The 15048-nt window shown below is 37.6% G+C and overlaps 1 protein-coding gene across 1 annotated transcript; it reads left to right on the plus strand.

Moving 5' to 3' along the window:
• The first annotated feature begins 2414 nt into the window (after nucleotides 1–2414).
• Nucleotides 2415–4246, plus strand: LOC6569716. Its single transcript, XM_001995881.3, has 2 exons — nucleotides 2415–2613; nucleotides 3120–4246. The coding sequence occupies exons 1-2, from the start codon at nucleotides 2473–2475 to the stop codon at nucleotides 4164–4166; spliced, it is 1188 nt and encodes a 395-aa protein (XP_001995917.2). The 5' UTR covers nucleotides 2415–2472; the 3' UTR covers nucleotides 4167–4246.
• Nucleotides 4247–15048: the final 10802 nt, after the last annotated feature.

A 15048-nucleotide genomic window follows, 5' to 3' on the forward strand; every position in this document is an offset into this window, starting at 1 on the left:
CACATTTTCTTTGTCATCTGGAAATATTGATTAAGGTAAAGTAGGAATAAATTGGCTATTTATAGTCAGTTATGGACAAATATCACTTAAATACCCATTACTTAAATATTATTCAGATGTAGTCATGCTTGAATGTCTGTCTGTCTGTCTATTTGTCAGTGTAGTCCTCAGTTCTTTTAGTGAATTTTGACAGATATACCTGTCTGGTTTCGAGTTCTGTATGATGTATGATAGCCCTAATTACATGTTTGGCAATAACTATAAACTGGATGATATATCCAAACTTCTTATACAAAGCAGTTCCCAGTCAGTTAGTCAGCTGTTATCATATATTAAATATGCCTTCCTTCTTACCAGTTAACAACTGAAGCATAGATCTCAAGATTACATAAGACAGATTAAGTAAGGAAAAACAATGATGTCAAATTTCCATAACAATGAAGTCTTTTTTAAAAACACACCTCAACAGAAGTTCAAGTTCATTTTAACAACTGCTTCCTGGGCACGTACGCTGATTGAGTTGGCAACGCTTTTTCATGGAGGGGTGCACAGCACCACCCCTCCCCACCATACCTTCATCCCTCGTTCCCTTATCCCCTCAACTCGCACCGCCTTCGTCAGTCTCACGCAGCGGCACTCACCTAATTTGAAGACACAACACTTAATCTGCACAATGAGATAAATACCTTTTGTGGTTGGCGCTCAGAGCACACCCCAACCCAACCCAACCCAACTCACCCCCCTTTGCAGCCCAGCCCTGTCTGAAGGAAGCTGTTACCGTTAGCTGTTATCGGTGGCACTTGGCACGCTCCCGAATTGCCACTTGTGGCAAATTGCTCAGGCGCAAAAACTTTCGCCGACATTCGGCACGCAAAACTTAATGACAATGAGCTCGAGCGTTTATTACCTGATATAACCTAATCTCCCTCTCCCCCTTGGCCACCCCCAGCTTACCCCCTCCTGCCTTATCTCTACTTGTTAATGCATTAATTTAAGTTATATTTTTTACAAAGAGCCAGCGAGGAGTAAGCAAGCAAAATATGTTTGACATGCCAAATTTAGTGGAAAATTGTCGCATGTCATTGGCCAAAATATGCAAGTGAAATGCTACGTGACTCCATTGCCAAAATACACACTGGCTCACACCCACCCCCCGCACTCACACATAGCAAGTCCTGAACAATGCGACAAATTGGCCAATACCTCACTTTGCCATGCAACACATTTTTTATACCCTGAACCCATTAAAAATTGCCAAGTGGGTTTGATGAAGTTAAGTACAATTATGTAACAAGCAGAGGGAAGCAACTGTGAAACCTTAAGGGCTATATATTCCTGATCAGCATCGGCAGACAGACTGCATGAGCCAGAAACTTAAGATTTGAAATATAGGTACTCTTATAGCCTACGTAGATTAATATTATTATTATTTAATCGATTTCCGATGGCGAAACCACAATTTTAAAGCTATATTCTAATTGATACATAATATGCCCAGATATATGATATTTAAAAACAGTCCATTTATTAACAGGACCATCTCGGAGACAATATTAGATAGAAACCCTAAATTTTGAATATTAGTTCTCGTTCTCAGTTCTCCGACATGAAAATGCTCTTGAGCAAAAACAATGGATATAATATTTTATAAACGGATATATGGAATAAAGCGATATCAAATTCTGAAATGGGTAGTTATGCGTTCAAGTTATACAAACACACTATATCTCTTTAGATCAACATATTTCATGTCTGTTTTGGCTGATATTGCTGAGCCCAACTACGATCTTCAATACATTTTTAAATATATGTATATTTACAGAATATCATCTTAAGTTAATTAATTTTATTCCAGTTAGCTGACACGCTCATCCCTGCCACAATCTCATCTCTTCAAGTTTAAGCAGTATCTTCCCGTCGAGCACTCCCGAATCAAGCATGTTATTTCCAGGACTGTTGAAAATTTAAAAAACAAATCACACACCTACAAGAAGCACTCAAACCCGCAAGACAAATTTCCGACATATAACGTTTCTTTTGCTTTTTTTTGGGTCGGAAGTGCACACAAGTTTGCGCCGTCTCAAAGGACACGGGAAACGGGACACAGGACTCCGGACTCGAGACACTTTTGCCGGTAATGGAGTGGACTTTATTTGTGTTTGTTGCAACGCATCAGTGGACTGGACCAGGGCTTCCCCATGTGCCTCATACCTTGTGGCACGCTTCGCCGAGCCGCACATTTGTCAACCCGTGGCAGAGTACAGTGTGTACTCGCATGTGTGCCTGGCATACAAATTGAATTCGTAGTTGGCACAGGAATTTCCTGTCATTTTATTTTCTTTGCTTCTTTTATACAAAGTCGATTTGTGTTTGTCATTCTGAGAATTGTTAGCAGAAAACAACAAAAAAAATTGACCAAAAATCAAGAAATTTATTGCTCTCAAACTAATTGGCAAGTGAACTCCTTCCATTATGGATTATATGCTCAAAATGGCCGACGAGATTGATCAACAGTGGGCGGAAGTGGATCAGCAGCAGCACCAGCAACAGGAGAGGAACGATGGTTATAAATCCATCTTCACCATAAATGGCAAATGCATTTTGCCACCTTTGGTAAGTCGCTGATAAAATGCTTACACTTAACAAAAAATAGCACTGCATTTTAAAGAAGCGTTTTAAGAACTACGTACTTTTTCTTGTTTTTACAAATTTTTATATATTTTTAAATAATTAAAAAAATGTTTCTAAAAATTAGAACGGCATAAGTCGACAAAACCCAACTAAATGATTTTCTTTTAATTTTTTAGAAATAATTTGCAATTATTAATTAATTTTCTAAGAAGTAGTAACTTTAAAAAATTCAATGATCATTCATTGCTATATCTATATCTATATCTATATCTATATCTATATCTATATCTATATCTATATCTATATCTATATCTATATCTATATCTATATCTATATCTATATCTATATCTATATCTATACATATATCTATATCTATATCTATATCTATATCTATATCTATATCTATATCTATATCTATATCTATATCTATATCTATATCTATATCTATATCTATATCTATATTTATAATTATGCCTTTATCTCTTCAGATGACCCCTGAGCGTCGTGTGGAGATGCAGAAGTATCGCCAGGCCGCCATGGCCATTGAGCGGCAGCCAGTGCCACACCTGTCCATGAGGTTGCCGAGGAGCCTCAAGCCGTTCCAGCGGGCGCAATTTGTGGATGCCAGCACCAATACGGAGGCGAAGACAAAGAAGTACAAGTTGCAGTTCTCGGAGACGCTGATCTACGACAATCGATGCAATGCCATCATCAAGTACACAAAGACAAGCCTAATCCAGGCAGTGGGTTGGCTCTGTCCACAGCTGCAGCCACAGTATGCGGTGACTAAAGAGGCCCTGCCACAGTTTACAAGGCGCTTGGAGCGATCTCCACTCAAGCGGGAATCAAAGAGAAGCGAGCAGGAGTTGTTGCAACGTGCCTCAACGAGTCCGTTGCTACAATCGCCAAAGGTTGCTCATGATGGGCAGGCTGAGGAGTGGCAGCACTCGCAGCTGTGGAAACGTTATCACTCCTATCCACTTGGCTACAAGTTGACGACACCAAATCGTGTAGCAAGCACCAAACCAAACACAGCCCTAATCTGCCCCAGCAGCAAGATACACATAAAGCAAATACACTCAAACACCGAGCAACTCTCGCTCCCCAAGCCGAGTGGCAGCAAATCCAGAAAATCGAAATCACAGCTCAGCTACAGCTCGGCGGCACATGCCCATTCCCATGCTCAGGCGGAGCGCTCCAGCTCCAGGATGAGCTGTACCCAGCGGCGGCTCAGCTATGATCCGCGTGCCACACAGCGCAAGAAGAAGGTGGCGGCTGCCACGCTCAGCAGCGGCGTGGAGCAGAAGCTCCTCTTCAAGGACATGGAACAGGAGCAGCGACCACTTTTCCAGTTGCTCGTCGCGCAGCAGGCAGCGGAACAGCAGCGTCTCCAGGCCAAGTTTCAGGTCCAGCAGCAGCTGCTCCTCGATCAACTGCTCGATGAGACGGATGCCCAATCGGAGTCCAGTTCGAATGCATCGCTGCCGCAGAGTCGCCACGAAGAGGGTACCGATAATCCAGATGCGGACATTTGAAATTAAATTAATTATTTATACATCAGATTATTAAATGAGTGCGCAGTGTGCACTGGAAAAAAAAAGCAAATCGTCTTGAAAAATGGCAAAATTCTATAGTGCTTAGAAATAGTTTCCATATATATGAAAAAAAAATTATTAAAATTAGAACTACCCTTTTACTGTTTTTTAGATACGTTTTCAATTTTAAAGCAATGAATTGCCAAAAAAAATACTGGACTATCATTATTTGAGTATTTTGGAGGACGGGCCTTTCAAACTTTCTAGAAAAGTTTTATATTTTTTGATAATTGATATAATTTAATTTAAAAAAGCTTTCCTAATTTTACAATTTATTTCCTACAAATAAAGGTTTTACATTTAGAAAAAATATTAAAAATTCAGAAGTAATTAAATATGTTAAATTATATTAATTTTCAAACTATCTAAATTTGTTTGATAGCTGGAATCTTTAAATATTGTTTTTCGATTCCGATTTCGATTTCATTTTTCAATTAATAAAAAATATTCCTAAAAGTATAAGTGAAAACTATAATTAATCAAATTCTAACACTTCAAAATAATTTGGAAAAGCTTGCCTTTTAAGACTAAACTTTTTAACATTAAGGTGACTCTTAAGAAGTTATGAAGTTACTCATATCACTTTTTTTCTGAGTGTATTCCGTATGGGTTTGGCTAATTCACACATCACACAAATGCAATAAATCCGACTGGGAATGTGAATCCAAATTTAGACAACTTATAGCTGGCGCACCGTTTTCTAATTATGCTCACCGTCTGCTGCCATGCCACACAAGTTGCAGCACACACATACACTCGCATACACACACAGGGCAGCAGGGAACTTGGCAAGGCACGTTGATGTCTCTATAGACGAGCATAGCGAGATTTTGCACGCCATAACTCGCCGTGTTATTAAGTGTAAGAAATTAAAATTTCATAAATTGTTACGCTTTATTTAAAGCAACGCTACACTCAGAAAAAAATTGCGTCCAAGGATAGCTCACTGTATTATTCAAAATGTGTACTACTAACAGGCAAGTTTTGCGCCTTTTTTAAAGCAACAACTTTTTGTTAAGTTGCAGGTTTGTTTTGCTAAGAATTCAAATGTTGTATATTGTTTTCAGTGTGTTTAAATCTAAATTTGTTCATCACCTTTTTAATTACATAAATTATATTTTAAGACTTCACATTACCAATAATATTGCTAAGAAAAATGTAAACCAGCCCTTTCAACTTGAAGAAATATTTGTTTGTGTTTTTCTAATAAACAGAACATTTTGCCAGATTTCGAGGTGTTTTTCATTAGAGAGCAATTTTCTGAAATTTCAGGGCAATTTATTTTCTGAGTGTGGTCTGCCAGCTCTCCTGTTAATTGCCCGCCTCGAAGCTGGCAGGAGATGGTGTTGCCAGATACATGCAGATATATATGCATAGATATATACATCAAAATATCTAGGCATGTATTAGCTTCTCTGATTTGCGTTATTCGGAAACTTGCAATATTTGGTTTAAAGTGGACGTGGACATAATTAAAGCACTTAAGACGCACGTCCGCCTGCCTCTGACTTCAGTGGCTGCCCCAGCTGCCCCATCTCCCCCTTGCCCCTTCTGTTGTTGGAGCACCGCCAAGTTGCGCCAAATTGGCAGATGCACTTGTGGATTGCAGTCTTGGCCATTTGAATTACGCATTTATATTTCTTTTCGTATGCAGCCCCCGATTTTAATCGGGCCAATTGCAGGCAATCATTTCAAATCAAAAGCGCACTTTGTTTTTGCGAAAAATGAAAAATACCAAAAATAATTCAGATAATGAGCATAATTAGGCGGCGATTAGCTATGGGCATTAGACGGTCTGGTCGCAAGTATTTGTCTTGTGTTTCCTTTGTTTTGTGGATTTATTAAATGAATTAATTAATGATGCTAGTTTAGAAACAATTAAGTGGTCTACTGAAAATAGGTAAGCCATAATAAAATTATAGTGCACATTTGAATTGATTCTATAATACATATAATTCTAGCAGAGAATAATGTAATTATTTAACTTCATCAAGGTCCACTTATTGTTCCCACATACTAAATCTCAGATATTTAGTCGAAGTACAAAACAATTTTAGTTGATTTCGCTTATTTAACTCAAATTATTTCCATTATTGAAAGTGCTGAGTAATGTGAAAAGAAATTAGAGTTGTTAACTGTCATAAGATTAAATAAGGCTAGAAAAAGTGTTGGAAAGAGCTACAATTATTAACTGGGGTAAGGTTGGAGGTGTAGTCTACTCCAGAGAAAAGTAAATGCATTTAGCCTTATCTGCACTTTTAATTATAATTTAGTATACTGTAAATTATTAGGCTTAAATTATAATTTCTGATCTTAAGCAACAAGATCTACAACTCTTCAGATGACCAAGCTGCATTAAAATCTTAAAATTAATCTAACCCAACAAAACTGGGATTCAAACTTGAAGTGCAATAGTAAAATGGTTAATACTATTTTTATGAAAATAAATAATTATCTTTGAATTAAAAGTTGTGCGCACAAAAGAAGAAGCTAAAAGTTACATTTATACATAATTTATGCTTATCTTAAGTCTTAGGAGTATATATGCTATAAGAACCACCTCTCACCTCACCTTACCACCATAAAATTATGCCATAATAATTCCTATGACGATGCTAATGAAGTTGTGAATAGTTTTGCCTAATCTCATGTTTTTTCACTTGGTTAATCACACAAAAGTTGCGCAAGGAGCAAAAATTCAGTGAAAATAATTTCGCGCTTCGTCTGTACGAGAGAGAGAAAGAGAGAGATGGAGAATAAGAGAGAGAGAGAGAGAGAGAGAGAGAGAAAGAGAGGGAGAGGAGAAGAGAGGGGGGAGTTTATTAAATGAACGAGAAGTGCACATGAAAATGGAATTAGGATATTCATGACTAAAATAAACATAATCAAAGTAATAACTGCCTCACAGCTCAACTCTAAGAAAACCAAGTTATTCGGCCCCACACCCCCTCCCAGCAGCACCTTCCCTCTCTCCCTTGCATATGTGAAACTAATCTTGTTTATGTTTGTCTGCAGTCTGCAGGAGGAGCTTCCAAGGACTCGCGTGAAAAGTTGGCGCCCCAAACTTTTGCGTGCCCTTTTGTGCCCAAGTCCCCAAACTTTCTTTGAGGCACAGAAACCAAATAAAATCGAGTCTTTTCACATTTATACATTTATATTATTAGTATTGGTTTTGGTTTTGGTTTCTCGGATAGTTTTCTGCGTGCTCCTTGAACTGATAACTGTGAGCATTTAATTAAAATATATATAAAAGTAAAATAAAAAATAAATGCTCACAAATGTTATTTATATATGCAAATAGCTGGTTTTATTTGTGGGGTGTGCGTGAGTGTGTGTGTGATGAGTGTGTGTGCGTGTGGGGTGTGAGTGCTATAGGTGTTCAATATACAAGGCGCAACCCTTGTTTAGCTTATCCTCAGCGACGTTTTCACATAATCTGCTTATTTTGCACACATAAGTGAAAAGTTCTGTCAACAAAATCAAAATCACGACAAAAATTTGTTTGCCATTTAAATTCGATTTTGATCCTATTTATCCTGTAAATTGCAGCAATTGAAAGGATTTACTGTTGAGACGCGACAGCAAAGCGATGGCTTCCACTACCCCCCTTCAGCTACCCCTCTTGCACTTGAATAGACTTACCTCCCCCCATGTATCATTTTTGTTTTTGGTGAGTGTTTGATTTTGAAATTACCTTTCATTGGTGTGCGCGTGTGTGTGTGGGTGTGTGGGTGTGTTGGTGTGTGGGTGTGAGTGTGGCGAATGATGTGTGTGTGTGACGGTGTGTGTGCGTAACTGGAAACAGTTGTAACGGTATTAGCATGCAGAACAGCATTATTTCAAGCCACGACATGGATATGGCCACTGCTTGAAGAGAGAGAGAGAGAGGAATACAAAGAGAGTGGGAGAGGGAGAAAGCTATAGCTGACCCAGCCAGTTGATATTGAATTTCAATATCTACATAAAGAGAAATAGAAAAAATAAGTGAGCAAGTTGCAGTGGGGGTAAACGACTGAGGAATACTCTGGAAATGTCTTACAAATATCTTATATTTTTAGTTATTTTTTTTAGTCGACTGACTTTAGTTGACATTAAATAAATAAAAGTGTAATACAAACTGATAACAGTTGACAAAGAAATTTCTTGGGGGTATTAATCATTTTTTCTATCATATATAGAAACATCACAATTTGTTGCCTCTAACTTTAAAACTGTGGAAGATATGAAGTTTAATCGATTTCCATTTATCGCTCTTATCAATTTCCAATCTAAAGACTTTTTACAACGATTAGCTCCAAAATTGAGGGAGATATAGGATATAGGACTTATTATGGGGGAGTAATTGTGGAATGTATAAGATCGACATCTATTGGAATTTGGTGAGGTCTGGTCGATAAGCAGTTATCGATGTTATCAATTTCGTAACTCCCCAACTTTGTTGCACGAATCTAATTTTAAAGCTTCAATTATCTAGCTGAGATGAAAAGAAATGGACAGTCAGCATGACGGAGACTGCCTCAAACCAATATCCCCTTTCCACCTGCGCCAACAGAGTATAGCAAGAAAGAAATCACTTCATAGACGAGCGGCGACAAAGCTGTAGACAAAGTAGCAGCAAGCAAATACAAAGGAAAAACATGAAATGGAAATTGGCGACGACTCCGATGACGATGGCGATGGCGATGGCTGCGAATGGAAATCCCCAAGTGCGGGTCAAAGAAAATAAAACTTTATGCAAATGCGCCACTTTGGCCGTAAAATGAAATAGTCCCCGGCCAAATTATACCTGATGCCTGATGAGCTAGCTGACTTCCAATTGCCGTGAATTGAAACAAAAGGGACCAATACCATTCCCATTCCCACCCCCTCCTCCTCCCACTCGTAAACTTTTCCAGGGGGCTGGGGTTTGGGACAATTGTGTATATAGTTTGGGAACCAGCGCAGGTGACTTTAATTTTAAGTTGCCAACTTTTGCATTTCACCTATTTTATTTATTCTTTTTGCAGCAAGTTTTTAGTGAGCGACTCCTGCAGCATATTCCCCAGCCGGAAGTTGTTACGGACACGTTTTGTCGGATGTGCGGATGTGTTAGCCTGGCATATATATTTTTGGCCACGCTGCTCATTATTATTATTATTATTATGATTCTACACTGAATACCGAAGGTAAACGAGTATATTGGCCACCTGCAATGCGTTAGAGAATTGAAACTTTGAAAAACGATTTGTCGCTAGACAAGATGCGGAAATTGGAGACTGAGAAATCAATAACATCGATGAGTGCAAATCGATGGAACCACTTATACTCGTAAACGACACTTATAAAGCTGGTCAGACACACTGAAAGCGAAAACGTGCAATATTTTAGAGTTGCGATGTTAAGGTAAGTAAATCCATAAGATCGATAAGAAAATATCGATAAATTCATACAACACCCACAAAGTTAGAATCCTGAAATTTAAAGAGTGCATTGCTGGTGACCTTCTTCAAAGATCGACATAGAGTTTTCCAGCCATTCCTACGCTCACCCACCGAAGACCCAAGAAATCGATAACATCGATATCTGCAGAACAATGCAATCAAAATTATTACACAATCTGAAAGCTATTGTCACCGAATTTGGAAGGTAAATTGCTTATGACGTCCTTTAAAAATCGATCTATCCATTTTCTGGCCACTTCCACCTCTGCCTCCAGGAATTGCAAAGTAGACTAATAGCTACTATCTTCTTAGATTGGTTAATAAATATCTTGCCCCTGCCAAAATAAAGCAGAGTTATCAAAATTTCAAAAGCTGATTTGAATAAGCCCTTCAAACAACATCCGTCCACATTTTAAAGCTTAAGTTGCCAAGCTTGAAGGTGGCAATCTTCCTCTTGGACCCTCTCCACTCAGACCCTCAAACATCGTGAAAACCAGGTATGTCGCACAGTTTTAGATCTAAAGTTAGATCACTTAGAATGTGGAGTAATAATTAAAATTGTAAATATTGGTAAAGTCCTTCCTGACCCGGCAATCTACCAGAGTATTCCTCAGTCGCTTACGCCCGACAACGTACACTGCGAAGTCCTTATTTGCTTTTACTGTTATAGCTCGTATAATCTAGCATTATGTCGTCGCCATATTCCACGCTCATTTTTGACCGGAAACGGAAGCCTGTTATTAATTTGCATGTCCGGCGGCGGCAACAAAGGACGGACAACAGCAACAGAGTCCAGCTGAGTCCAGGTGGTAAGTAACTCATGCTCTGTCTCACTCTCACTTTTACCAGCTCTCTCTGTGTATATCTTAGTCATTTTGTTGTGTTGCTAATTAAATTTGCCACTTTATTTGCGCTGTGCATCAGGATTCGCACATCCTTGCCACACTCCACCCCTCTTCCATCCGCCTCTTTACCACTCCTCCTCTCGTTTCTGTCTTAATTGTGTTTTGTGCTACTCTATTTCAGTCGACACACTCAAAGACAACTCCCATTTTTTTCTTTTCATCTCACCCCACACCGCACTTGAAATAAGACCAAACCATTTAGCTCTGATCCTGGTTGCTGCCACTGCTGCTGCTGCCACTGCTGCTGCTGCAGAGAGCGTCTTAGGTGCTGTTTGCGCTAAAATAATTGAATTAATAATTGCTGCGTGTGGTTTTCATGCTTTTCCAGCTAAGAAAACCCCCCTCAAAGTGGAAAATATACACTGTGAAAAAAGCGACCTGTAATTAAGAAAATCAACCTACTTTTGGCGACAACTTGTTAACCAGAAAGTATATTTATAAAACTCAGAGTTTTGTCATTCTTAAAACTAAAGTTTCTCTTTTAATAAAATATATAATAAAAATATTTAAATAAAATTGTCGAATTTTTAGCCTTCCTTTTATATGTATCCACAGAATTCTTAAATACTTTTTTGTGGCTTAAATATTAGTGTTTTAATATTTCCCAAATATAAACAGATCTTATTAATTCTTTACTTATTTAATTTAGATGATTTGCATTACTTTTTTTTTTCTTTTGTTTATTTATTAATTGTTGGTAAGATTCTGAAGAATTTTCTACTTTTCATGTTGATTTTCATTTTAATTCCATTTCCAACATTTTAAGTAGATTGTTTTTCCGAGTGTAGCTATGCTTAAGCCTTAGCCTCGGCATTCTCCGAATCGTGTGAAACTTTTATCTTTGCCACTGGCAGCTACAACCACATTCTACGCTCCCTCTACACCCCCTCCCCCTTTCACCCACTCTCGTTTACTTACACACTGATTTAATAAATTAACGTTAATTAGCTGTTGTGGTCGGTCGGGTGGTGGGTGGTGGGGTGGTGCAGGGATTGGTTGCTGCTGCCACTAGTGCTACTCATGCTGTCTTAGCTTAAAAGACAATAACGCTAAAATCCAACACGCAACGTGGCAACTTTTGCCGCTGGTACGTGATTTCCGGCGTTACTCCAAGATTTGCCGTTCGATATATGAATTATGAGCTTATGAAAAGGCAGCCAGGACGGCAACCACACACAGCGAGGCAGCTCCACATAACGGTATCTCATGCCCCACCGATAATTCATAATTGGGTGTGCACTCTTTTTTCTTGTTTGTTCATCCCAATTCAATTAGCCAAATGAACAACTACAAATTCCTTGCCAGCATCCTTGCTTCGATTGCCAAATCCACATTGATCCAAAGTTGGCCACGTTTACAATTATTTTGTATAGTTTGGAGGCTGCTTCGGAATTTATATTAAAGAAAGTGTTTTTTTTTTGTTGTGTACAAATATTAAATACGTACACAAAATTCCCTATTATATTATATTAATAATATTAGCTTTGCTGTTGCTTATTTAAAGACAATTAAAGTTAAGCAAAGAATCTTTTAATTGGAATTTTCAGAAAAAAAAGTATAAATAAAACTTAATAATATAAAAGTCAATAACAATCTGTCTGTGTTCAATCAACAAAATAAAACAGTTTCCAATTTAAAAAATAAACTATGCAAATTCAAAATAACTACTGAACAAATGATAATATTGAGCTATTGGCGCTGGTTGACATAATATAAAAATGTTGTTTCAAAATAATTTTAACTTAATTTAATTTAATTTTAAATTATACAAGAAAACTAAGAAGCAAAATGAAAGGATAGTTAAATGTAAAGCCAAAAAAATTGGTTTCTTTTACGACACTAACAATTTGAATCAGAGAATTTTATTCGTTTATTCATTTATTCATTCACTTAGTTCATAATTAAATGCACAATACTCGTTTGAATAAATAAATGAATACATTTCGACTAGCAAAAGTATTCAAATGGCCACTGGTCACTTGTGCGAGAATCTAATTAAAGTCTGTGTCGGTGGCAAGACGGAAGTGCAACTGTTGCAAGACTCGGACTTGGACAGTGACCAAAGGTCTGTTTACAGTTTGCTCGCATCTTGAGACAGCTGGTGTGGCAAGTTCGCTGTGGCAGCAAAGAGGCAAAAGGCAAAAGGCCAAAACGCTTGCAGCTAAGGACGTCGTGTGTGGCACAATTGTAATGAAGCAGCAGCATATGAAGAAGTTGCAACTGCAAAGCATTTAAATTGAAATTAACATCCTGTTGGTCGCCACATGGCCTGTGCCGGAAGCACTTCAGCAATATTGAGCCACAAAGAAAAAAGAAACGAACTGCTCCAATTATGGCAACAGCAAAGTCAAACTCAAAGACGCAAAAACGCAAAACTTGCCAACTTGCTTGAATGTGTGGCATGTGGCATGTGGCATGTTGTGGGCCCAACAAGTGGCGCGATTGCAAAGCAAAAGTGTCAGGCAAACATCAGACAGTTGGCGCCCTAGACAAACACTCACAAGCCACACACACACACACACACACACACACTTACACATACACACACACACACACACACGCACACAGAGAGGGAGACAGCAGACAAAGCGGCAGTCAGCACACACGTAATTAAGAGGCCATTGTTGTTTTCGCTGACAAAAGTGAAAGATGTCTTGATGGATAACGTGCCAGCCAGTTCACACTTCAAAGTGTGTGCGAGTGTGTCTGTCTCTCTTATATACACTCAGAAAAAAATCACACTTGGCAGTCAAGCGAAAGTATATTTCTAAAACCGGAAATTTTCTTTGCCCAATTTCAGTGCACATATTTCTAAAATTTAGTAAACATAAGTCAAATTTGTAGATAATTTTGTATATGTCTGCAACGAAGCAACTCTAATTAGAATATTAGTAAATTTAATTTTTTTAAATGACATAAAACAATTTATATTTTAAAAATTAATTAAAAATAATTTAAAAGAAAATCTAACGATTTTATGTCGATCAAAACCAGAAAAGTTAGTAAGAATATGTCTAAATATATTTTGACAAGCAACTCCAAAATTACCGTTTTGCACTTTTAGAAATTATTTGTTATAACAGGAGAAACTTTATAGTTTTCAGACTGACTTTCATTTTATGTGGATATTCTAAAATGAAGTACTATTTTTTTCTGAGTGATTTTCATTTTGAGTCGATTTTCTAATATTCAATACCACTTTTTTTCTGAGTGTAATCAGTCTTTTGATGTAATCAGCTTGCAGCACTCAACACATTATGCTCAATCCTGCAATTATTCTTACCTCAGCCTTTGAAGATAGCAATTAAAACGATTCTCACACACACACAACTAATTTCATGTATATGTGTGTGTGTGTGTGTGTGTGTGTGCCTGCCGCTGACCTGCGAGTGTTGAATGTGTTGTTGATGACAATGATGAGTCCAAGCACTCTACTTAACCGACGATCTCGACTACTGACAAAGATACGCAGCCCTATGTGGATACGTAGACGGCAAGCTATTGACTTTCCACGCAAACACACACACTCGACACACACACACACACCACCACCAAAACTCGCTGGTGTGTAGACAAACAACGTGTGTGACAAAACCGCTACTTACACTAGTTAGCTAATAAAATTAGTTTTATTAACACGTACTACGACAAGTGCCAACAGCAGCTAAACACACACACACTGTGTGTATTAATGTGTGTGTGTGTCAATTGGCTTTAAGTGTTAATTGCATGTAAAACTGTTAAATGCCTGGCTGCCTATGAAAGTGTCAGCAGAATATGTTTGAAGATGCCGCAGACCAAAACTGTTGCCTACATTTGGGCACAGCGCAAAGAGACAAATTGGAAAGTAAGTAATAATTATTAATGTTGTATTACAAAATAATTGAGTTTCATATTTGAATTAGTAAGTAAATATAGTAACATAGTGTGGATAGATTACAAACTCATTTTCACTTTGGGCTTGAGCACAACTTGGTTAGTCAGTTTAAGTAAGCAAAGCGATAATGAAAATTCAGCAAGTAGACAAAAAATTGGATTTAAGTAATAAGTGCTTCTTGACTCGTCTTTTGCCTAAGTCTTATATAGATTATGTTAAGGGGAAAAAATACACGAGATTTAGAAAATGTGCTAAATATTGATGAAGTTATGTCATTGGACAAATATTCACATCCCTTTCCAACAATATATCCTAGGTGATGTATTTGTATTGTATTTGTAGTATTGTCAACTTTAAATATATTATTAATCTAACATTTAAACCACGACTAAAAAATTCCTTGTGTCAGTCGACACGAGAAATACTAAAATTGATCACATTAAATTAAAAATTAAATTTCAAATTGAAAGATTGGAAATATTTATACTGTATTTTACTGTACTTATTCTCTGCCCATAGATGCCTAAATAATTTATTTTATTGTAACCTTAATTTACTATAACTATCAGAAGTAAGCAATATATAAATTTTAGCTGGATAAACTGCCCCCAACCTGCATA

The sequence above is a fragment of the Drosophila grimshawi genome, unplaced genomic scaffold (genome assembly GCF_018153295.1).
Source record: "Drosophila grimshawi isolate 15287-2541.00 unplaced genomic scaffold, ASM1815329v1 contig_311, whole genome shotgun sequence".
Taxonomy (NCBI): domain Eukaryota; kingdom Metazoa; phylum Arthropoda; class Insecta; order Diptera; family Drosophilidae; genus Drosophila; species Drosophila grimshawi.